Here is a 26,107-nt window from a genome sequence, read left to right as displayed (position 1 = left end):
TGCAGTCTAACAGTGCAGGTGTCATTTGTCAATCACCCTAAGAAAGCATATGTAAAAGTCAACAATAATTATATATTTTAAAAAATAAATTTAAAGACCAGACAGGCCTAAAATAAATCAAGCAAAATCACTGCATACACATATAAATTGACAAAATAAACAGGTCACATTGGTAAATTACTAGTTGGGGGTGATATAGGAACCCCTGAAGTAATTTGTTTTCTAAAGAATTGTACAAGAAACAACTTACAGGAATATGTTTACACTTTTTCTTCTTCGCACCTGTTTGGAAATAGATGTACAAAGTTTTAATTTTCTTTTGTTGTCCATAAATGCAAATGGTCTGAAAGGACACCCAGTTACCATTTAATGAAAGTGTACTTTGACACTCTTCAAGGACTGACAAACGCAAAAGCCTGTGGGACTATGGGTACTTACAATGCCTTCAAAACCTCTGTACCCCTTTTGTTATTCCTTGTTACTCCTTCAATTGTATTTTTTTTTTTTTTTTTGTTATATTTTTGCATGATGAAGTTTTTTTAAGCCTAACTGCTTCCGTTTGTGCCGTGCATTAGCTTCATGTGTAAACCAATGTCGACAGACGTGCTGCGCATCCTCAGCCGGTGATGACCCGCTCGAGCACAGCACAGCCGTATCGGCAGACACTCGATTTGTGCGCATGCGCGATCTAGATTTCGGGGATGGGTCTATCGATAGAATCAAGATGGCGACTCTGGCGAAAGCGCCAATATATTTACTGAAGTAGTGTCCAAAATTAACCGCGGTAGCGGGTTTTCTCAAGCCCCCGAGGGGTTGTGTGAAACATGAAGACCGGGAACATGTTTTGGAAGAGGAACTGACCGGGATTTATACCGTAACAAAGTCAGCGAGATGTGCGAGAGCTATGCCCGCTCGCTGCTGCGTGTTTCGGTGGCGCAGATCTGCCAGGCTCTGGGCTGGGATGCGGTTCAGCTCACTGCGTGCGATCTGCTGTCCGATGTGCTGCACAGATATATCCAGCAGTTGGCCAGGGTCTGCCATCGGTACTCTGAGCTCTGTAAGTGCCCCGTTTAGTTCCCCGATTACTTTTTTAACCCATAAACCTGAAGTAGTCGATCACGTTGTTGTTGACTGGCTCTGTAGCTGGCGCCCCCTAGCAAAGGTTGATGTGTCAAAAAGTACAGTAGCCACAGAGCTGAGTGCTCTCCGTGTATTGTTATTATTGTGGCTATGATGCCTTCCAGCTGTGGTCTCCACATTTCACATGCGGTAGTTACATAGGTGCTCTTATCTGTGTAAAGAGTCACTCTGTCAACCTGTTGAGCGTTACTTCATGCTCCAGGCTGAATGTCAACATCAGTCAGGACACCTCCATGTATGTCCAGCACAAGCACTAGCATGTAGTCACACTTTAGTCCCCGGCTGTTCTCAACACTAGCAGTGTAATGTAGGCATGCAGAGTGGTGTGCTGAGGTGTAATGGCTTGCTGTGATGCTGTATTTCAGATGGAAGAACAGATCCAGTCCTGGACGATGTCAGCCAGGCCTTCAGACTGCTGGGGGTGAGTCTGAGTGAACTGGAGGACTACGTCCACAATATGGAGCCTGTGGCCTTCGCCCAGCAAACACCGCTCTTTCCTGTCAGCAAAAACAACGTCCTGCAGTTTCCCCAGCCTGGAGCCCGAGATGCAGAGGAGAGGAAGGATTACATTCCAGATCACATGCCACCGCTGGTCTCCTTACAAGAAGGTCAGTGCAGATAATGGCTACATGCACATCTCTGAGTGTGGTGGCATTCAGTGTTTTCTGCAGATTGGGAGTTTATTTTTTTTACAGTTTATAGAAAATATGTTACAATACACTCACTTGCCAGTGCTTGGTATACCTAGCTTAAACTGCAATTTATCCAATGTTCACGGTTCCAATAATTTATGCACTCCATTTTAATCTATAACATGGATCTAAACGTTTACACACCTGTCTGCATGACAGTTCAAATGCAGTACAACCTACATCCTCTAAAATGATCTTAAAGTTCAATCGACATTTCTCTATAATAGTTTCAGCAAAAGCTGAACATCAAAACTTATGTGAGGGCGATTCTGTGTTAGACTGCTGCTTTAGCTTTAGTTAGTCTTACTCAGTAAACTGTCCCCTGAGTGTACGAAACAGTATCTCTGGGTCAGAGCAAATGACCTCAGACTAGCCACCTTTACAACCTGTGAATGTGTTAAAAGCAGAGATGAATCAGTGCGATTTCATAACACAATAACTGTGCCAAAATGAAGGATTTTTTAGTGTCATTCCAGCCATGCAATACATGAAAAGAACAAAATTAAGTACTCAGTTCGTGGTGATAATTAAATAATAACATTATGATAAATAAACACCGAGTTATCTAATAAGTAATACATAAAAATAAATGAATAGTTATAGTGGGCAGTGCAGTATGTAAACAGTAAAATATTTAGAAACTGAGAACGGTTATCAGTGTTATCATGGTGTATTTAAAATGTGCAGAAAATATGGCTTCAACTGACGATTATATGTCATTTTCAGGTTGATTTCGGTTGATTATTTTTCTCAATATATTGATTAGTTGTTTGGCCTATAAAATGTTAGAGAATAGTAAAAAATACTTATATTGTTTCTGAAAGCCCCATATAATGTCCACACGTCTTGTTTTGTTCACATGCCGAAGATATTCCGTTTATTGTCCTAGAAAAGTAAAGAACCAGAAAATATTCATATTCATAAAGCTGTAATCAAATAATTTTACTTTTTTTTCATTAAATAATGGACTGGTTAACCATTTCACCCCTTGTTAAGACAGGCGTGTTGGTCGTGAGGATCCTTGAACATTAAATGAAAACAGTACTCAACTCATTTTGTGTCCCTTTTCTCTCCAGAAGAAGAAGAGGAGGAGGTCCTTGCTGACATGGGCACCTCAGCCGAAGCTATGCAGGTGGCACTGGAAGAAGATGAGGAGGAAATGGACGAAGACGAGACGGTTAATGACGAGAACCACCCACTAAAGAGACACCTGGACAGTCCTGATGCAGCTATGGGTATGATGCCTACCTCCAAGAGACCACGCATGTACCCTGGCCTCAGCCCAGAGTGGGGGGTTGAGCCCAGGGAGCCCCTTACCTCTCTCAACCCTCAACGCGTTCCCCCGGGCATGCTGCCTTCTCATGATAGCCTTGACCCCCTGTCACCTGAAACACCTTCTGGAGCCCTGCCTTCCTTCAGACCTCAGCCAGCAGTACCAAAACACTCTGATCAAAAGGGCCTCACCACTCCAGGAAGAAAGCCCAAGGTCTCATCTCCTGGCAGACAACGGACTAAGTCCCCTAAAGGGGTCATTCCTGTTCCGGTGGGTGGTAGTCCCATCCATTCTCCAAAACCATCTAAGGAAAGGAAGAAATCCCCAGGAAGGACCAAGAGTCCAAAAAGCCCCAAGAGCCCAAAATTGGGTTCAGCCAAAGCATCCCAACCCCAGAGCAAGACAGACAGTGTGCACAAGCTACCGCTGTCTGCTCTGAGTGAGAGGATGGGCAAAGAGATTATCCATATGCGTCCAAACATAGAGGACAGGGAGTTAGTCGAGAGTCCCTTCAAGAAACTAGAGCCTGACAATGCAGCCATCGAAGACTCCATTGATGCTGTGATTGCCAGAGCGTGTGCTGAGCGGGAGCCAGATCCTTTTGCTTTCTCCTCGGGCTCTGACTCGGACAGCAATGGATTCTCCAGCCCAAGGAGGCTGACCATCATGGAGCCGTCTACGCCTAAACTCCCGACTGGGGCCAGCATCTCTGTTAAAGACACGTCAACTCCACTTCACCTGCAGGCACACCCAGGCCTGGGAAATTGGACTATGGAGGATTCAATCAATGAGGTGATCCGAAAGGTCAACCAAGGGGGTCCGTCCGCACCCCTGCCAAGCCAAGGAGAGTATGTCTCATCGGGATCAGCCTCACCACCGACTCCTGAACCTCTCCTCAAGGTTTTTGAGGAGAAGAACAAGATCGTGTCATCAGTAGAGGTCAAGAAAAAGCTGAAGAAGGAGCTCAAAACTAAAATGAAAAAGAAGGAGAAAGACAAGCCGAAAGACAAAGACCGGGAAAAGGATAAGGGCAAGCTGAAAGAGAAGAACAAGGATAAGAACAGGGATAAAAACAAGGACTTTTCCAAGGATGGCAAGATGCCCTGGAAGGAGTTTGGGGTGAAGGATGATGAGCACTTCCTTCAGCGAGATTTTACTCTGCCTGAGGGCTCCATCAAGATAAAAAACAGAGAAGCAGATGGCCCTAAGAAGGAGAAGGAGAAACACAAAGACAAAAAGAAGGATAAGGAAAAAAGTAAAAAGGACAAAGATAAGAGGGACAAGGGTAAAGACCGGAGCAAAGAGGACAGACAGAAACAATCTGCATTAGCTCCTTTCGCTCTGGGTGAGATCGCACCACTGTTCAGCCCCGCGGCCTGCCTGCGCATCCCCTCCATGCTTCCTCCTTTGGCCCCAATCCTCCAGGAAAAGGACGTAAAGAGCAAGGAGAAGGACAAGAAGAAAGACAAGAAGGAGAAGAAGAAAAAGAAAGACAAGGAGAAGGACAAGGAGCGAGAGAAGGCCAAAGAAAAGGAGAGGGAGAAAGAAGAGAAGAGGAAAGAAAAGGAGCGGGAAAAGGAAAAACGAGAAAAGGAGAAAGAGAAAGAAAAGGAGAGAATTCGATTGGAGAAGGTAACTTCTTTTTTGTTCAGTATGTCATTATGTGTCTGTGGTCGAGTGTCACTAATATTCACCCTAAAGTCTTTTCTGTTTCCTCAGGTGAAAGTAGACACTCCAGCAGCTCTGCCGTCTCCAGTCATCCCCAGACTGACGCTCCGGGTTGGAGCCGGCCAGGACAAAATGTAAGAGCTGAACTGATGTTTTATTCTGAGATTTCTGCTCATATTTCTCTTTGCATGTTACACGACATTCTCTTTTTCTTGTTCTACTCAAAAAAAAAAATTCAAGATGTTTGTGTCTGCAGCAGCATCATCATGACATGCATTACTGGATATCAGTATCAGACTTCTGTAGCATTATTTTGTTAAATTGTTATCAAATATTGTAGCAGTACTGAAAACTGTACATAAAACTGACATTGAATGCCTGGTCAGATTCATAGTTGTATCCACTTATTCAAAGTTGTATCTTCTTCTTTTCAATTTCTGATTTAAATCAAATTGTTACCAACTGTAGATGATTTAATTTAGCAAAGCTCTTGTGCCTAACATTTGAAGAAGTTTAAATCTTATTTTTTTACATTTAAAAAAGAAAAAAGATTTTGTAGGAAAGGCCAACTGAGGTATGGCATTGCTATTAATATGGCAATTAAATATGTAAGCTGCATTAAATCATGTAAGTCCCAAAGTAAGAGTGCCATCATGAAAATATAATAAAAAGAACAGAATGCATAAATACATAAATAATAGAAATAAGTCAAAATAGACATCACTTGGTGTGAAGAAATGTTAAAGTTCCAGTTCACATTCTTTATTATCATGTACAAAAAAAATGATCTCACAATTAAAAATAAGAGAGAATCTATGACATAAAAGTGTATGAATAATGCGTTAAAGTTAAAAGTTAGGGATAAATTATCAACATAAATCCAATGTAAAATTATATTGATAATATAGATTAACAATATAAAGCTTGTTCCTATTAAATCTCGTGGTAGACAGTAACTGCAAATGAATAAGCTGAAGAATGTAAACAGGAAAGTAGTGAATATGTATGAGAAATATAAATACGGAGGTATAAACTGCTTGTAAAACACTGACAAAATGGATTAAATGTATTCTAAGGGAGTTTTCACTATGTATTTCATTGACGTAGTGTTTCAAATTATTGTGACATTTATTTATACTCTTTACATCAGGGTTTGGCAATATTGTGAACATAAAATATTGCAATATTTTTGTCAAAATATGGAGGTGTTGATATTGCAACAAGACTGTAGGATTGACTAATGGTGCTTTCACAAAATACTTTCACAGTGAGATTTTTGATGGTAATTAGTTTCCCATAATAATAATCAGTAATGTAAATAAAATGACCAACTGGGTAAAGGCAAAAAATAAAACAGCTCTGCGAAATTCAGAAAATGACATCGCATTATTGTAATGCAGCTTTTAAAAGTAGGAAAAGACAACACTTAAAATATTACAATGTGTAAATTCTAGGGTTACAGCTAGTCTCATCAGAATATCAATATATTCTGATGTATATTGCTTAGCTTTACTTCATATGATAGAGTTCACATAAAGATACTAAAGTCTCCTGTTTTTCTGTCTGTCACCAGTGTTATCAGCAAGGTGGTTCCAAATTCAGAGCCCAAGACGCCAGCACCCAAGACCCCCGCTGCCAAGTCTGGACCTGGGAATCGCCCTCGGACGCCCCCACCGCCTCCAATGCTCTCCCCAGTGGTACCCACTCTGCCCCCACCTCCCTCTCCGCTTCCACCACCTCCCGCCCCTTCAACGTTACTCTCCCCGGCGCCGATGCTTTCTCCCGCCGCATCCTTCAAAACACCGGTCCGCAGCGTAGTAACTGAGACTGTCAGTACCTACGTGGTGAGCGCTCATACTCTAGACGTGTGTTTATTGATAATTGGTGCATATGAGATCTTTCATAGTGTGGTTCATTTTTCACAGGTTGTCTTGAGTCTATGTGAACAGTAAATTAACAATGTTGTTATTTATGTTATCTTTTTCCTTCTTTTTTTCATTAATCTGCATTGTTTATGTAATAGCTATTTTGAGGGTTGCTTGCTTATGTTCTCTGTTCGATGTTTTTAAGATCCGGGATGAGTGGGGAAACCAGATCTGGATTTGTCCTGGATGCAACAAACCTGATGATGGCAGCCCCATGATAGGATGTGACGACTGTGATGACTGGTATCATTGGTAAGAGACTTACTTCCTTTTTTTCGTTTCGTATTGTGTTTTCATATAAGAGTTATAGTATTGCTTAGTTGACAGTGAAGTTGAATTTGTTACCATTCTAGCCTTAATTCACTGATCTGTTTTTGGGTTGTAATGGTACACAAAACTCATAGTTTGGTACATTTTTTGGTATAGCAGTGGCAACAAAAGAAATGCAGATATGGCTGTTTTTGTCTTTTGTTTTGGAAAATTTTTAAACGATGGCTAATTAGGCATTGAAACATTGGCAAATGGCTGATAAGAAAAAAGTAAACTAAAGTCAGGGTTGGTTATGCACAGTTCTTATAATAAAAGACTTAATTGTGCGTACTGACAAAAATAATGTAGATGGAAAAATGTTAATGAAGATAATATGCATAGTTAAGTTAAAGTGACCATAAGAGACAACAGTACATTTTAACGTGTAGTTGCTCAATGATATGCTCAGTTAGTTAGTTTATCATGTTTGGTTGTTTAAAGAGACATAATGTCACCAAACGTCAATCCAGCTGGTCGCCACACAGCTTGTTTTTCCGTTCCACTCTTTTTCCAGTGTCACTGTATCAAATTGGAAAACCATAATGCCTCAAAATCATAGTTCTAAATAACATCTTGCAGCTCTGATCTGTCATTTCTAATTTAAATTAAGATAACTAAATCAACCAAGAGTTAAAAGAAAATTATAAAACAACATTTACATGGTTCATTACATAATCATACTGTCATATTAAAGCTGAATTTTATTTTCAGAAAGTACAGAACTGGCTTATTTCCAAGTAATGCATGAAGCATCCCCACATTTTTGGAATATTTGTAGGTTGCCTTTAGTAACATATGTCAGCTTTTCTATGGCCTGGCAACTTGACAGGCTCTTCAGATATGAATTAACAGTTTGGACACCAGTTTTTCTCCAATTTAAGAGCAAACATTGAGCTTATTTGACAGAACTGATTTCATGAATTGTTCGCTATACGTCATTCAGAGCATTAATAAAGAAGCAAACAACTATTTGCTGTGTACAGACACAGTAAACCAGTGGTGTCTGTTCTAATCTGAGCTTCTCTGTTCTTTGTTGTGGTAGACAGTCTGGCCGTGTTGGTACATGTGTGTATTCCACAGTGTAGCTCATTGCCGCTGCTTTGCACTGCATTCATACAGCAGCTACCACTAATATTAGGACAGCGCCATCATTGAAGCATAGCGCCATCCCTCTGGTTCCCCCCGGTTAGTGATGTTAGCTCTCTCAGCACTGTTTATGGAGTTAGCACTGTTAGCTGCTAGCAGCCAGTTCAGTCACCTCCATGTTGAGAACTCCAGAGAACTCATCAGCTCTGAATTTTGCATAGAGCCCCTTTAAGCAGGCATATCCCGAACTGAAGAAAGTCTCAAACAGAGCTGAACATCCTGTTACAGTTTTGGGGTAATGCATGTGATGTTACACCCCTTACAGAAATGTGAAAAAAAAAAAAGAAAAAAAAGCTGCATCCTCTGCTTCTTTTCACCAACCTGAAACCTCCTCTCCTCTCCTCTCCTCTGCTCAGGCCTTGTGTTGGGATCCTTACAGCCCCTCCTGAGGACCAGCAGTGGTTCTGTGTTAAATGCTCCAGCAAGAAGAAGGACAAAAAACACAAGAAAAGGAAACACAAACCGCATTGAGACTATGCAAAAAGCACATATTTTGGACTTTTTTTGGACTTGAAGCCATCACTGAACCCTTGTGGCACTGCTGTAAAATAAAAAAAGAAAAAAAAAGAAAGTTTAAAATTTGGGCTGAAACTAACACCCAATGATTTTTTAAATGACTTCAGCCATGATGCATTGTGAGATGGTCAGAAAAAAAAGGCTTTAACCAGCACATATCCAGCCTTAGTTCTCACATGGGCTCTGTGGTTTTCCCTCTTCACCTGTAAATTGTTTGCCTGTTGTTTTGGATGTCCAGTCATCGGAGATCATGACAGTTACGTTTAAGATGACAAATTTGTCAAAGATGAGAGCTCAACGAAGCAGAGAACAACTAACATCCATCTTTATTGCTGTTTCCTTTGTGTTGCCACCAAAGGAATGACCACCAAGTCAAACCTTCCCCCAGTTTTCTGCAGTATCATTGAAATGTCATGTAAATAAGGATGACGGCATCAGGTGTGTATAAATGTGTCAATACCGACTTTCAAGCCAAGTGCATTTTCCTCTTAGGATTCTGACTTGTTAAAAATCCATTTTCAGATATTGGTTTTTAACTCAAATGATTTTCTGTAATTTCTGTACATTTTTTAAATTTAAAGTTTGTATTTTTATTTTTTTTTTCTTCACATGGATTTGTCCTGGAGTTAATACTGTAGCTGTGCTTGTAATGTAATTCATTTCGCTGATATTTCAATATTAAAGATGAACGGTCTGTGTGCTCACAGACTGTAAGATGAAAATCTCATTACAATCAAAACTGTACCCCTAAATTTTCTGTCAACCACTTCTGTGCATCCTTTTTTTAATTTTCACCCTGGACAGACATCTTGAAAACAATTTTCCAGTAGACGATTGTTTGCATTTGTTCAGCAAATAGAAAAGATTGGAAACTTTTTAACAAAACGAGTTTCAGATGTTGAATTTTTCTTCTTGCTCATTTCACTCTCGATGACAAACGTATTTGTCTTGTGCAGCTGGTTACAAATCCAGGGTCCTTCCCTTTCAGCAGTCTGTGCAATGCATTAGCCTAGATTTGGGTCTTTTCTGCTGAGTTGTCATCCTGCACTTCACCTACGTGAGATATGTGGGAGAGCGCTTGGCAGTCACATTGCAAACGGTGGCATTTCAAAAAGATTGATTGTGGATTGCGTGGAATTGTTTTCTTGTGTCTTTTTCGAAGCGTGTCTGATTATGTCCTCAGTGCCATTTGTAGCAAGTTGTTTTTGCTTTCCCCTAAATGTCCACACGGTGTCATCATTCATGCACACGTGGCGTGCTGCATAGTCATGTCATGTACAGACACCACAGCATACTCACAAATAAGTGAGAAAAAGGAATGTAAGAAATGTGACAGGTGTCTCTCAGTTGATGCATGTGGAATCTTTATCTTGCGAGTAAAACCAGCTCCGTAAATGCCAATCCTTCATCAGAAGACCTATAGACGACTCAGACTGGAAAAGGATTTGCAGCCCTTAGAAGCTACTTAGAGTTAGATTTCTATAGAGGAGAATTTGAGATAGTCAATTGTGCCTCTGCAGTTATCAGTGGAATATCATTTTTATGAGTTTTGCATGTCTGCTCTAACATTTTTTCCATCCTTTGAAGCCTCTAGTTTGCAATGGTTATATCTATAGCAGAAGGTTTTATTGCCGGTCACATACTGAACTCTGAAAGGTCTAGATGTTTATCACACTCTGTTCTTCTATTTATTTCTGGGAGCAAACAGCAGACCAGTGCTGGCCCGACCTCAGGAGTCTACTTGGCTGATATTATGGGACATCAGAAATGTATTTTGGTGCAAAACCTTTTAATGATTCGTGATCTGTTGCAGTATTTTAAAGTCAGTTGTTGGACAGAGTGGTGTGATGTGCAACATTGTTCTGAACGAGCTCTTGAGAAAATTAAGAAAAGCCTATTAAAGTAGTTCTCAGCCCACTAAAAGCAAAAAAAGCATGGATTAGTTTAATTCGGTCTTGTTCTGGCATTAATTCTCCATTCTGCTATATGTTAGGCAGATTTTTTTGTCTGGATTTGCTGTTAAGAATTTGGTCTAAATCATGAGTACACAGGGATGCCTTTCAGTCTTTCTTCTTCGGCACAATAAAAGATTATTTCAGTTTTATCCTCATTTAATTGAGGGAAATTGTGGCGCAATCAAAGACTTATTTGGTGAGTGCAGTCACAGACAACAGTCACAACAAACAGGATTAAACCTCAGGCCCTAAGATCAGGGTGTCTGCAGGTCCTTAAAAAGTCTTACAATGTCGTTAATTCAGTTATAGAAAAAAAGCCTTTAGTAGTCTTAGATATGGATTTCCGAGATCTTAATTGCAGCAAACAATTTAATTCATGCATCAAAATGAGTCAAACTCTTCTGTCTTTACTGTCTTTTTACTTCATACTTACCTATTGGTTTAATACATAAATGGATTACTGAGCAGGCCTACCAGGCACAGGCCCAGGGGCCCAAAGTCTCATGGCCTTCACTCGAAAAATGTCACTCGAATTAAAGGCTCTGACACAGCAAACCGACAGTTGGCCGTCTGTCAATGTTTGTCTGTGAGCTACTGTTGTCCTAGTCGGTGTGGTGTGTCCCGCACGGTTGCCCCGTCGATTCAGCATGTTGAATTGGCATTGGAGAAAGTGGAGCCCGTCTGTGAATAAAATCACTCTGATTGGCACTGCAGAACATGTGAAGAGAAACAGGAAGTGAGGAAAGTAAACAAAGGGCTAAAGTCAAGAGGGAGTGAAATCCAAACAAACTTATTATCTGAGGTAAGCTTGCTTTTCTTTAACCAGTGAGCTCTTAACAAACATGTCCTGATGGTTTGTGTTGTTCACTGCTGCATGGTAAATATGCTTTGCTCTTTCAACACTGGATAGTGTGATGTGCTAACTGGCTAACTGGTGTCAGGAAGGTCTTCCAGTTTCCCATTTTTAATGATGATTACAGACAGCCGCCATCTGCTAGTGTATCGAGTTATTTCCTCTTACGCAGACGCAGAATGTGCATGCTAGTTGGCTGTCCATTGTAGTATTTGGGGTGTGTTCATGTGCAACTTTTTGGCCGAGACAAAGGCAACGCATCTTCACATGGACTGACTAGGAAGGGTCAAAATGACTACAAATAAATGCAAAGTAACAATAAAGTGATACAAACAACCAAAAAAATACCTCTACGAGACACAAAACAACCACAAAGAGGAGAAGTGGTGGGGCCTTCTGACATGTCTGTCCCCATGGCCCTATTGTCTCATAATCCGTCCATGCTTTTACACTTACCTGCAATGCTTTATTAAGAAAAAAGATGATTGAGTTTTAAATATGGTCAAAAATATCTGGTTAAGGCCTTTAAAAGCTTTACATTTAAGTGTCTGATACCTTAATTATATACAATACGAATGCCTCATATGATCTAGAGTTAGAAAGCACACCTGGCTCATTCACTTTTTGAACTTGTGAACCAGTCTTTCAACTTATTCACCTCTCTCTCTTTGTGTGTGTTGCTCTCATAAATGGCCCTGGTGGAAATTTACACGGTGTCTTCCGATAGCACTAGTTCAAAGAGGAAGTGGAAAAAGTGATGTGTGGCCAAAGTAAAAGGGGAAGTAGAATGACTTGTGCCCATGCAAAACTAGCTGACATTTCAATGTGATGTTGCTCTTTATCATATGAGACATATTCATTCATGCAAGCCCACATGAACAGTCATTTATTACAGAGTCAGAGGACAGAAATACACATATTAATACATAAATGTGTAACACAGCACTTCAGTGTTAAATTACTTGCAAATAAGTCAAGTTGTGACCAAAAGGTTATTGTTGAGAGACAGATTAGACTTTGTGTTGATTAAAATGTCAAGCAGGTCATAGATAGCAGTATCCTGTAATGCTAAAATGCTAACTCCACTTGCTGTCTCTCTCCCTCTTCAATCACACATGCTGGTGTCAGGTCTCGTACAGTTGAAGCTTGTTGCTAGCATCTGTTGGATCATAAATTTTACTGCTCGGTGCCAGCAAGGATAGAGCTCTGTCACGTCTGACCCCCAAAAAGTTTGACTTTATTTCCATTAAAGTATACAAAATTGTTTTCATGTGCAGATGCACCTAGTCTGCCTCATAAACAGGATATAATTCTGATGAATTCTTCAGGGTTAAAACTCATGTGTGCGGCGCTGTGCATTAGTGCACGCTACACAACACAATGTGCATCGAGCTGTGACAGTTTCAGTTTTAATCCACATAAACACAGGCAGTATTTGTTTGTGCAATCAGTCCCAAGAGATCCTGCAAGTGGCAAAAAGGGAAAGGTAATGGTCGCTTTCACTCATTTCAAGGCCACCTGCAGTGCCGTAAACACGTGCTGCTGTTTGACGTGACAGGCATGAGCGCGTGCTTTTTCATGCAGTAACACCACCTTTCTCTTCACAGTGGACGTGAACAGGATGTGGTGGTTGCATCTCTGCTGCTGCAGCTTTCACAAGTCAAAAATGCGTCTCATGCAGAATTTATGTGTGCTATCTTACTTCTGCAGCCTCTTCTAAATGAACTAGAAAACATTAGTGCACACAACATGATTGCACTGAACTCTCACATGTTGTTAGATCAGAGCTCTCTGAGCTTCTGTGCTCGACATGACGCCTGTGGCACTGACACTCATACTAAAGCAGCAACACATCATAAAGAACTGGATTTCAACATCAGTGTTTAAAATATTCATGTCAGCAGAAAAGAGCAGGGACTGATTTTTGTACCACGATGATCAGAGGAAGTGGAGCCCCTTCATGCTGATCTTCGCAGCTATGATACCAGCATACTACAACGTGACCCTGTTTCCGATGACTTTCCTACTTAATGTCACATTACTCTAACAGGACACAGCACCTATGGGAGAATGAGACCTAGATTCGATTTCTCCTGGGTTTTGTGCAAAGATCATGGTGACAAATTGCTTTCAGATTTTTAATCGGGTGGCGTAGAGAGAGCAGAACATGCTTTGCCTTGGTTGTGTTCTCAGCTATATTGCTCAGAACACAGGCAAATGAGCTCTGTCCAATGCAAATTAACATGGAATGAGTTTTTTATAGCACACCGTTGTTGAGGCTGTTCGATAGGTCATCACTCGATGATTCAGGCTGTCAGTCATTTAAATGTAATGTGGAAAAACATTTCCTATCTTGGATCATTGTACAGAGTTGCATACACGTCATTAGACTCTGTAATATCGCCCACAGGTGGGCCTGTAGCAGAGTCATGGACAGTATTTGCAAGTACCTCAGTGTTAGATTGACTGCAGTTTGAAATAATGAAGAATGTGGGCCGTACTGTAGCCTGTCCTTATTTAACAAGTATTCATACTGACTGCTATGTATGCTTATATACCAGCAGGCTATCTTTATCCCTATCCTCTCCAGAATAATAATGACATGAGCTTGTCAGCTCTCTACCTGTCACCCTCTGGTTTAGCATCAGCCAGCTCATGAAGGGGCGGTGACATGTACTTTTTCACAGGAGCTGACTACAGAATGGTTGCAATATTTACCTACAACAGGTACAGGTGCTCAGTGATGATAAGCAGAATGTTTTTAATGTTAAAAATACTTGTAATGGAGACAGTTTTTAGGCTTGACAAAACCATTTGCAGGAGTGTACCTCGCCTTGGCCTTTATGTGGATCAGTTCACTGATTCATACATGCCAACATGCACAGAAGTGTGCCACAAAACCAGGACTTGTGGATGAGATCTTGTGGCAACTGTGTCGATGTTTCCTCTAATTTCCCCCAATCTGACAGTGGGAATAAATCATCCATGTCCAATTTGCTGAAGTTTTCCTAATATGGGTGTCAATTAGTGCAAGAGTGCTACTGTGGCCACAGCTTTACAGCCTGCAAACTGGGCTGCCGCAGGCAGCACAATGCATTAGCGCACGATGAGCTGTCAGAGAGGATTATTTCAGCCACGCCAGTCAGCGAAGGGGGTGGGCGCCGCTCTGCTGCACTAAACCGAGGAGAAAGAGTGGGCGGGAGACAGAGAAAGGGAGAGAAACACATAGAGGAAAGAGGGAAAGAGAAGAAAGTGTCCATTACACCGGGTGGATTTTTCCAGAGCACCGATGTTGGAACACTCTTCTGAGCTGGCCCTGGTGCAGAGTTTGTATGCCAACAGCATGCGCTGTCCCCCCTCTGCGGCCGGGATCTCTGTCAGGAATGAGGACCTGCCTATGAGGTACGTTGGGGTTGGCCCCTCATTCAAATCTGGGCGAGCTTTTGTGGAGCAGCCCGTATTTGGACTGCTTCTTTGTCTGGGCTGAATATTGTCATAGGATGTATTGTTTCCAGCTGAGGCGTTCTGTCATGCTGTGTGTGTGAGTGTGTGACTGTGGGCAGGGTGGTGCTCCTCTGGTGTCCCAATATGTGTGATTTTTCTAGGATCCCAGAAACCATGTATTTGAATCTAATGAAATTTGCCATTCATGTCAATCGAATCTTCCAAAAAAAGGACAAAAATGACTAAAGCAGAAGGTTGAGGATTAGTTTTTTTATTTGTATCAGAATAGAAAAAAATAAATATCTTGTAGCATTGTTGTCAATTACCTTCCGCCTCTTTTCAAAGTTCCACATGGGCTCAGATACTTGCATTAACTCTAAATAAAGAGATCAGTGTGTGAGTGATGCAGGTGTTTGTCTCTGGAATGAAAAAGACAAACCCGTTTCATTAGAGAGGCCTGTCAGTTGAAGCCACCCAGGCCTCACTGTACTCCCTCAGTCAAAAAACACAAAAGATATCATTATCTTTAAAAGCACAAAACATACATTTACATCCATCTTGAAATTTGCATAAATTTAGAGGAACTGGTCCCTGATAAGACAGTGTTATCGTGCCTGCTTAGTACATCTTGACCCCGCAGATTTCCTCAAGAAAGAAAGCATGATAAAATGAAGTTCTCTCTCCATTTTGAGAGCCCTTTAGTTGGTCGCCATTCTGCAAATGCTTTCATGAAAGGCAGAGCTGATAAATAAAAAAGGAATAATTGTGCCTCCAAGTTTGAGGCGACGTGTTCAAAAAGACATGATGTGGACCATTTGGGATTGAAGCTAGCCTATTTTTACACCGCGCAGTTTGTCACGAAGGGGGACAAATTTAAACGCTGGGTGATGATGATGATGATGATGATGATGATGATGATGATGGGTGAGTCAAACATGAGGGGAAAACATTTGATGTAAACAACAAAAGCATGGTACGTGTGGAGGATTATGATGAGATTACAGTAGTAATAATCTGAGATTAAGAATAGGAGGCTAGTGTTAGAAGGTGCCAGCAATTTGGCGTCCGCCTATGGAATCCACTCCATCACACGTCTAGAAAAGACAAGTAAATGCATGAACTGATGCTGTGGCATTATGAACTGTACAAAATATATTGTACATACACACGAGAGGAGCTGCTGTCTTCAAGAATCCAACTCCTTTTCAAACAAATCTATTCAATAAGATCCCCTGAGATCTAATTGAGTCAAAGGAAATATGTGGATGCTGCAGATGGGATGACATTATTGTGTTTTTCCTCCATTTTAATGAAACCTGATTCTCCAGAGAGGTTTAGGATAGCTTTTTATAGCAACGCCTCCAGCTTAATGGTAGTGCATGTTGCATAGTGGGCTCGTCTGCATGTATGGCAAAATAGGTCGCATATCACATTATGCACACAAACCTCTTTTAGGCACTGTTTAATAGAGCATACTCTGCACTGGTGCCAAGTTGCCTTGAAATTGCTATGGATACAAGGATTAAATCGGATTTCATGAATGGGATGTTTCTTAACACTTGCTATGAATTTTTTTTTTGGATTGTGCAGCTGCTGGAGCAATAACAAGCGATTTGAAAATTAGGCTAGTCCCCCTCCTCTCTGCTATGGCAAACACCACTTGACAACGGCCCCCCTACCTTTCTCCACCAAGTGTAGAGGCCTCGCCCTGCAAGTCCAGCACAACAAAAGAAGATAAGCTTCCCCTCCCCCAGGGAAACAACAGCCCAGCACAAAGGGGAACATGACCTATGACCCTGACTGAAAACAGCAAGGAAAAACTGCATTTTAACCATCCCACTTCAGATTAGAAGAGATTTATGGACCTTATCGCAATGTAAGGCAATAAACAAACTGGAAATAGTCTTAATGCAATCAATTTTTAGTAAAAGTGTGCCTAATTTGGAATCCTGTGAAAATATGCAAACAAAGCAGCATTATTAATCTCGATGATAATGACCCGGTTTCTATATTTGAAATTCTTACATGTCTCTCTAATCAGGATTGTTACATTTCTGACTCAGTCACAGCGTGACAAAAAAAGATGGGCAGGATCTGATTCTTATAGGGGACTGTTTGTTAATAAAGAGAGGGGACGAGGGCCGAATTTTTTATTTTGGCTTGGGGAGGGGCTTACAACTTTAAATGGCTGTATTTTGTATTAGTTTTATCACTGATTTTTATAGAAAACTGCAGAGGGCATGTTTTCATTAAAATTGTCAAAATTACACCATTTATCACAGTCAGAAACTGTAAAAACTGAAATTACCCTTGCATTTTCAAATTTGAGGTGGTGAGGGAGGGTCTCTCAGGTGGATTAAAATACAAGAAGAAAAACCCCCAAAGTCACACCCCTGCCATCCAGGAGCGTCATTGCAGGGGGGAAAGGGGGACTGATTACTCAGGGCTGGCCGGAAGGAGGGCCCTCAAAAAGCCTGAAATTAACCAAATGCTTGTGCTGCTGGAGCCTAATTACTGTCATATTGTTCTCAAAGAAAAAGAAATTAGGGTTCCTAAGGAAGAAAGAAAGAAAGAAAGGAAGGAAAATGACAGTGAGCAAATGGACTTTGTAAAAAATAAAAAAATAAAAAAGAATTTGTCAGGGGCCCCAGAGAGACTGCTTATATATAGGGCCCAGAATTTGGTGCTATGCCCCTGCAGCCATCCCCTCTTCTGATAAATAAAGAACCTTCCCTAATGTGCCATTTCTATCTGAAAAGACTGCAGAATATCAGTCATCATAAATATATAATGGGGCTGCTACATAAACTACAACATCATAAACTACAAATAGGTCACTAAAGTCTCTATAAGACACCACATGCCTGTCCCTATAGGGACATTACAGGGATTTTACATCGGGCGTAGAGGCGCTGTGAGGCTTTCAGAGCAGCAGCAGCAGCAGCAGCATGGTTTCAGACTTTTGTTGAAAAGGCCACGCCTCTGGTTTGCTGCAGCTCGGTGTGCAGTGTGACAGCCGCTTGCCTGAATTTATTTCAGTCGGAGACGAGAGAGAGAGAGAAATTAGGAAGGAAGAAATAAGGCGGATACCGGTGCCCTCTCTCCCATGCAGTTTTGAAGAAGACGCCCCCTCCCTGCACCTGTTCTGCTTCGTCTTGTCTCGCAAGAGTTGAGCCTCTTGCGAGTGAGCGGACGTCTCATTGTTAGATAGACGTTGTTTTGAGCATGACTTCGGCGTACAACCTGGATTTCCACCCTCTCACCGAAAGTCGGTTAATGACTTCGAGCGACACAATGTAAGTAACCCAACTATCGACCTGCGTTGCGTTCAAGCCTCTCTTTGTTAGCAGTGCAAACATTTGTGGGCGTTTTAGGAGGAAAATCGACACAGTTCGGGGCGAGTTGGGAGTTAGCCGCCGTTAGCTTAACTGATGCTAACGTTGCTAATCATACGAACAAGGACGGTACGCTCACCTGGAGTTTAGGTAGTTTGTCTAACTTAAATAATTAGGTAACTGATCCTAACAGAAGTGTGTTAAGTAAGTGCAACAGGACTCTTAACTACCGATAAGCACACACAGTATGAGCTAACGCATTTAAGTCGAAGTGACTGGGAGAAAACGCAGTTTGCTAGTAGCTACGGTATCGGATACTCGGCGCGCTACAATAGTCAAGTGACATGTGCCTCACAGGTTTCGGTATCAGTCCAGAAAAACACAGAAGATTAGCATTTGAAAACATATTGTTTGTGGTACTTGTACAAACAGTACCACCTTCTTTTTTTAGTGCTACAGTTAGTTGAACAAGTTGACGTGTGCTTGATCGAAACGGCAACTTAGGTGTTAAAACGGTCAACGGGTTAAAAGGAAGTGAATAGAGTTATCGTGTTTAGTTGTCGCGAAGTTTGCTCATAATACATTTTGTTGCCGACTTAACGCCGGGAGGGTTGTCCGGTTTTATTGGCTAAAGCTCAACAGCAGTAGTGAAGCTTGTTTGTAGGCAGCACACGGGCTGTTAGCTCGGCTTGTCTGGCGCACTCCCAGTCCCTCCCTGCCTCTCTGCTAGCTGTTGAGCTAGCTCACATCGCTAGCTGCACCTCTGAGGCTGTGGTGCCCCCGTCCATGTTGAATATAGAAGCGCTTACTTAACGGCAGAAAACACGTGGTTTGCTACATTATTGAGCCATTAATGGAAATCTTGTGACAGAGCATGTACACAAGGGAGAAGACGAGACATTCACCAAGTACAGAGGTCCATATGTAATAACTCTGTCCTCTCGACATATCGCCGGCTAATCCTGTTTGACAAAAACATTTCAAAGACCACAGGCTGCTTTTACGAGACTGTTTAAATTTTAAATGTTTGCACTTTCAGGAGTGCTATCTTTATTTTGCAGTAAAATGGGTCTGGTCCTCTTTTGATTTCATGGTCTTGCACGAAAGGAAATGTCATAATTAGTCTTACTTTGTAAAAAAAAAAAAAAATATATTCTTTTAACTCGTTGAAACCTGAAGCGTCATCACTTTTCTTTGGCTGCTTTTAGACGCCTTTCACAAGTAGTTAAACCTTTGAACCCTTAGCAAGTCGGTGCATTTTTTAAAAACTTGGGGAAAAGAGCAATGAGCAATTTGGAAAGAAATGTTCCACAAATTGCAAGAAATTAGTAGATTTAGCACATTATTTTAAAAAATGTCTAGGGGGAAAAACGATATACTTATCATAATTATATATTTAAAATTATGTTACAGAATTATTTTTGAGCACTTTTTCCAAGCGTTGTTTGCCTTTTTGTTTTTTTTCTTGTTCTTTGTTCTTTTTCGTTTTTGTTGTGTGTGTGTGTGTGTGTGTGTGTGTGTGTGTGTATTTTCATGTAATTTTCTTGTACTTCCAATTAATTACTTGGCTATTTTTGGAGTTATTTCTTCTTCTGTTGCTCATTGTATTCTTTTCATGGTTTTCAAAGAAATCAAGGCAATTTGCTCAGGTTTCAAAGGGTCAAACTATTTTATCATTAACTTGAGTTAGTATGGTTGATATAAATGGCTACAAGGTCAATTGCTTATTTGTATTTAGGATTTTTATTCTGTATTTTTTTTCTGCTGTGATTATAATCGGGTAACAGAAAAATAATTAACTAATTTGTTATTTTTCAATCAAAACTCTCAAATAGTACCATCTTCAACTTAGAAGATGTGAGGATATGCAGCCTTTCTTTGTCAAACTTGTCATTAAGAAGCATATCTTTTATGTTTCTGAATGTTAGACAAAACAAGCAATTTGAAGATGGGCTAAAGGAAATTGTGATGGATGCTTGTCACTATTTTTAACAGTTTGTCAGCTAATTGAGAAAAAAAGGGGCACATCAATTGTTTATAAATAATTAGTTTTAGTCCTACCTTCCGGTGATAACCCCAAATTTAAATGTTTGGGGAAATTACTGGGTGTTTGTGTATAACGAGTAATCCAATTTTTTTTTTTTTTTTTTTTTTTACAGTATTTCGCACTGACAGGATATTTTTATGAGAGTATCTCATCTGTTTGACTTTGAGATACTGAGCTGGTGATTAGATCTAGTCCCAGCTGTGCTTGATTGATTTATCCCCCTGACTGTTGACAGTGAGAGTGACTATGAGATCTTAAGCGAGATCCTTTGGCAGCCTACACAACCGTAGTGCTATGTCAGTAAGCTAAGCGTCACAGTGATCCCTTTTGTTGTGGTTGGGGAGCTGTTGATCTGTGCAAAGTGTAAGATCTTGGCACATGGTCTGGGAGGGGGGGGGGCGCTACCCTGGCCAGCTGTTCTGCTCACTGTGAGGATGGCGGCGGTGGCAGTGGGAGAGCGCCATGCAGCCAGATGTTGAAGGCCAAGAGTAGGAGGGCTCAGATCTGGCCTGTCACCTGTTTGTCTGCTCCTGCTGCTAGCTTGGCGCTGCAATAATTACACGTCCTGGAGCTTCATGCACCGCTTGGAACGCTCATAATCACGTCCTCCGTGGGGCGGTGTGATCGAAGGTTGAGCAAATTCCTCTGCAAGCTTCGCAAACAACAGATATTGTGGGACTGGGTTACATAAGAGCAGATGCACCCACTATGTCCATGAAATTGTCAGTACTGTGCGGCTGTTTAATTAATAACAGAGATGACACGAAAGGCATGTTAAATCTACAAAATAAAATCTTGGGTGACTTAGTGTGTGAGTAAAATTGGATATCAGTTAGCCCTTGTGACCTAGAAGTCAGTGTCTGCAGTTCACATGTAGACACATGTAGAAGTACTTTCTGAGTGGGACAAGTCAAGGATTGCAGTAATGGATTGGACTGAAAGGATATGACAACAAGAGAACCTCTCTTCTGGACCGATGGCGTTGTGGGGGCAGAAAGCTTCTATGCACAGTTGTAGATTGTATCAGAAATCAGCAATAATTTGGGCTGCTAGTATAAATGTACGCTATTGTATTTGACTGACCAAAGCCTGAACATGTATTTTATGCATTACAGGTAATCCTCAACAATAGCAGCAATGGAAGAAAAAAGCAGTCTCCGTAGCATGTACAGTACTTGCAGCTTAAAATAACCCAATTAATTGTGTCAGTTGCTGTTGTGAGACACAATAAGTGTCTAAAATCTCATCGCCCACTTTGCTTTCTAACTATAGAGTAACCTTCTCAGGGTCTATAACATAGATTACATATAAAGATGAACAATGTGACAGCTCCCCAAATGTGACACCAAAACATGTTGTCGACCCTGGTGGCTGGCTGCAATATATGCTAAAAACCCCGCCTCGTTCATGTTAGCGGCCAAAACCTCAAAGAGCACATCAAGTACATTTTTCCCAAAGATGGTTTCTGTCATGTTAGATAGTTCTTATCACTTTCATGTATGTTCAAGTGTTCATTTTGGTTGATTAGGTCTGTTTTAATCAGTTATTAGATGCAATCAGTAAGGGATGTGATATCATGATTGACAGCTGTGTGTATGATGCACTATGTTCGCGATCAATGTCGCTGCTCAGGATTGGTCAGATGGGTGTACAGCAGGAAACTTGATACCGTGGAGATTGCTACTGCAAGTTCGTAGCGCCAAATGATGTCACTGGCGCAAGAAGGCAGCATGTAGGCAGCTGAATCCAGGACATTTAGCCTTTTTTGTACAGGGGAAGGAGCTGGAGATGCACTGTCTGTTCTTATATACAGTCAGTGGTCTATAATATAGGAAGCAGTGAATGAAGTAGGGATTTCAGACACAACCGTGATTAAAAATTGTATGTGGTATTTGCAAGCATAAAGTAAAAGAAAAAAAAATTGCATGTTAAGTAAGGAGAGTTTTGTATTAATTAAAGATGTTCTCTTGCCTTTCACAGGTTGGGATAATGGATGACTAAGTAAGTCAGGGCAGTAAGCACACACTGTCAAAGCAATCAAGTATAATTGCTGCTTTTAGAAGGTTGTTTGTCTCTTCATTTAAGATGCATTGGTAAGGCTGCTGCCTATCCGTTGAGCTCCACCTGAAGTTTTAAATTCATGCTCCACCTGATGCCAAGAGGTGTGAGCAGAGTTTATTAAAAAAGATGTGTGACTGTTTGTTCACACAAGCTTTGCTTTAGCAACGTCATCCATAACCGCCAGGGACGCTTGGTGTGATTATGGAGCTAATGGGGCGGGCCTTGTCATCAGATGCTGGCCGTCTGTTAACATGCAGCCCATTCAGAGGCTGATTGAACATGTCTGTCTTCATCAGGGGAAATGCAACAATGAAATCAGGCCATATTGAGCTGAATTGGAGTCAATGCCAGGAGGAAAATATCTTAATAACTTCTCATCATGACCACAATGTGCTGATTAGGGTCGACCACTTGGTATGGAAATCAAATAACGCACAGCCCTCCTGTTTCTGCTTTCTGGCCTCAAGCGCCATCGATCCTTGGTCTTCATCTGTTCCTCCAAACCTGGGCCATGAGTCTTGAGCGTCTCTTCCTCTGGGGTGCTATGACAAATGTTATGTAAATCCTGCTGCTGTTTTCTTTGACCAGTTTTTAAGTTACAACTCCAAGCCTGTCAGGAGGATATTTATATGCCAAGCTTGTGAAACCCTATTCAACCTGTCAAAGAATATTCTGCCTCTTTTTGTAGTAGTGGAGAAAATAGATTGAGCTAGAAGAGAGAGCCTTCATGTTCAGCTTGACAGCTGTCGAAGATATTACCAAGGCATTAGAGGCATCCTGTGTCTCGTTGAATCAGCTTATAAGGCCACTGGTTTCCTGAAAGAAAAAGCAACTCATGATTTTTTTGAGGGTATTACTAGCAAACAGCTGTTTCAGTCAACTGATTTTCCTCTTTTTCTCAGAAGCATTACATGTGTCCATGTGATCTTTGACTTTTTTTCTATCCCCAATAAAAGAATGACAGCAGTGTGCTGCTGGTTGCCAAAACAGCCCAAGGCAAAAGAGTTTTAGTATAGTACTCAAAGCAGAAACACACTCAGAATTATGTGTAACACTGCCCTACCAAGACTTGTTTGATCAATATTTTAATTAAAGCAACATTGTGATAGTTTAATTGACATTGTACCAAATAATATTAATAACAAATAGCGTATCATGATAAAAATGCAATTATAGAATGGGAATTTAATAATTTACTGACCACAAATATTGCTCTCCATTAGCAGTGGTGACAAAACAAAACCATGTGACATGTGTTGCTGCTGTGACCCCCGATGGTTTAGTGATGAGTAATGTCCAAAAGCACAATGCTGAGCTTTCAAAATCTTGTGTATTACTAGGCAAATTGGCCGGCTTTCTAATATGGGCACAGCAAAGGTGTCGCTGGCATACTTGCCCGGTCAGAGCTCACCAACAGGACAGACACTTGGTCCAAATAAATCACCTGTTTTTATGGGTGGTGCAGCAGTAAGCATGCATCTGTCGTGGCTGTGAATGTCTCGTCAGCTGCTGCAGGGCGTCTCGGAGCTCGATGAGCTGCCACATCCCAGGGTTGTTTTTTTGTGGAAGCTCAGCAAAAGACTTCATCACTCCTGTCTGCTAGCACACTGCTGGATGGTGAAGGAAGCAGAGCTTGGCACTTAGGGCCAAATCAATTATAGTATTTTTAAGTCACTGCCCTTGTCCAGATGCGCCAACATTTTTTGTATGTCTTTGGGCTTTTTACATAACATGTATCCTGAAGTAGTAGAATAGTTACAGTGTTGCAACACAACTGTAATGGAAGCTTTATGTTAAAATAATGTAAAGGGGTTAGTTAACCCAAATAACATTTCTCACCCCCAGTGGTATCAGATCATGTAAATAAAGTTTGCTTTGTTTTTGAGGTACAATGTTCCTCTCGAGATTTCTGGTGTTGCTGCCATACAAGAGAGGTGAATGAAATTTCATTCATTCTGCATAAAAATGCATTTCAGAAAGTCCCAAACAGGGCTGGAAATGAACTTTTTGGTCCACTTTCCACTGTGGCTGGTGGACTCAAAAATGTACCAGCCACTCAATAGCTACTCAATTTTTTTTGGCAGGTGAGTGAGGCAAATCTAGCAGCCACTATTATATTTTACCAGCATTTGGCTCGTTTTGCCGGTGGTTATTTCCAACCCTGGTTCCAACAGTATTGTGTCTTTACTGAAACAATGTCCTGGTTCCCCATACCTCACTGAACCTATTGTGATCAGTTTTCACTTAAACAAATTTACAACCCCTGTGAAAACTGAGTGTTGTTTAAGGCGTATTCCAGCAGCTTTGTATTGGCATAATGTCACTTCTGTATTGACTTAACATCATGCAGCTTGAAAGGCTTGGTGGTCTAGTTCCATGATGGTTAGTGCTTAATGTCAGCAGGTGTTGTTTAAAACTGATATGCTACTGGCAGATACTGATCCTAGTGGGCAGCTGTCACCTTCTGGTAGTTAAGTTATCAGGGCTAGCCATAGTTTATTACAAGCCCCATATATTACAAGCCCCATATAAAGAAATGGCTTAAGGTTTTGGGAAATGTGTTATTTGTTTTCTTAATAGGAGTTATTTGAGGAGCTGGCCTATTTCTTGGCCTGTGGTTTAGAGGTGCTGAATGAGCTTTGTGCTAAGTTAATTGGCTTGTTTCGGCGTCATATTTACCCCACAGATAAGGAGAGTGGTGTCAGTCCTTGCATCTAGAGCGGCATTAATACTTGTGAAATGAATCGACACAGTACCTATGGCGTAGGCTTTGCTTAGGGGGTACCCCACACTGTCGCCTGATGTGCACCTCCTCAGAAATGTAACTAACATTGCAGTGACGCAGACCTCCTGTTTATTCTTATAAAGGAAAAAACATTTGCTGAAATGAAGTTTTTATCTACTTTTATTACGAAGATAAGAAACAAGAAATTGTGAAAACGATAAAGCCTCCACAAAATAGAATTTTAAGTTTGTGTGTGAATTATCCTGGCTTCATATGAGTAGAGGAATGTCAGCTAGCTGTTAGGCAATTTTATGCAGGGTAAAATGTAATGTGCTAATAATGTTAGCATGTTGTATTTACAGGGAAAACATTTCCAGCAAAAGATAAGTATTTTGTCTGTGAACCTTAAAATGGAGCTGAATTTTATATTTGTGTTTAATACTGTCACTGTGAAGTCATGTTTTAGGTGTGTTTTTAATCAATCAAACTACGCAGCCCTATACAGAAATTCAAAACAGTAGTGCAGAAACCCTACCATAAACCATAAAAAAATGAAAGAGAAGAGTATTTCTCAGCACGTCAAATGATTGGTTAAGGCTAGCGCAGCATCATGGGCATTTTTGACTTGAAGTGCTTCCAAAACTTTAATTGTCACCTTACTGTCTGTTCTTGCTCGGTCAATACAGCTTTTAATGTGACTGTGCTTTCTCTCTATGCACTCGTCCACTTTACATTATAATTCCATGATGTAACAACACTTTGAGGCAGACAATTTAATTCAATGCTTTCTGTTACTAGAATAATATAAATGTATGTTATTGTTACATTGTTGCAGTAATTAGATCTGTCATTTTTGTGTGGGTGTGTGGGAAGGCCAAAGAATGTATTATTGCAGTTACACTTCTCTTCAGCAGTCTCTTAAGCTGAGGAGACAATGCACAGCTGCAGGGGGCTCGAGCGCTTAATGAATGTTAAGGAGACACTGTCAAAGGGAGTTGATTTTGAGCCGTCGTGTTTT

At 41.0% G+C, this 26,107-nt stretch overlaps 2 protein-coding genes across 3 annotated transcripts in view; both read left to right on the top strand.

Annotated features, from left to right (window-relative positions):
* The first annotated feature begins 713 nt into the window (after nucleotides 1–713).
* Nucleotides 714–9,391, top strand: taf3 (TAF3 RNA polymerase II, TATA box binding protein (TBP)-associated facto). Its single transcript, XM_042496531.1, has 7 exons — nucleotides 714–1,057; nucleotides 1,506–1,748; nucleotides 2,909–4,737; nucleotides 4,825–4,907; nucleotides 6,347–6,617; nucleotides 6,844–6,950; nucleotides 8,510–9,391. Exons 1-7 carry the CDS (start codon nucleotides 892–894, stop codon nucleotides 8,622–8,624), a joined length of 2,814 nt encoding a protein of 937 aa, XP_042352465.1. The 5' UTR covers nucleotides 714–891; the 3' UTR covers nucleotides 8,625–9,391.
* A 5,318-nt stretch (nucleotides 9,392–14,709) lies between these two features.
* The window catches only part of LOC121949835 (CUGBP Elav-like family member 2), a 33,156-nt gene continuing 21,758 nt past the window's right edge, over nucleotides 14,710–26,107 (top strand). The window contains exon 1 of one of the 2 annotated variants that reach the window (XM_042495624.1): nucleotides 14,710–14,879. In XM_042495624.1, coding sequence (XP_042351558.1) covers nucleotides 14,767–14,879 — 113 coding nt within the window. In that variant the 5' untranslated portion in view covers nucleotides 14,710–14,766. Of the gene's footprint in view, nucleotides 14,880–17,855; nucleotides 18,218–26,107 lie in introns of those variants that run through there. The other variant, XM_042495625.1, reaches the window with a different exon arrangement.

This window comes from Plectropomus leopardus, chromosome 11 (assembly GCF_008729295.1).
Source record: "Plectropomus leopardus isolate mb chromosome 11, YSFRI_Pleo_2.0, whole genome shotgun sequence".
NCBI classification, from domain to species: domain Eukaryota; kingdom Metazoa; phylum Chordata; class Actinopteri; order Perciformes; family Serranidae; genus Plectropomus; species Plectropomus leopardus.
This window is presented reverse-complemented; position numbering and strand designations above follow the sequence as displayed.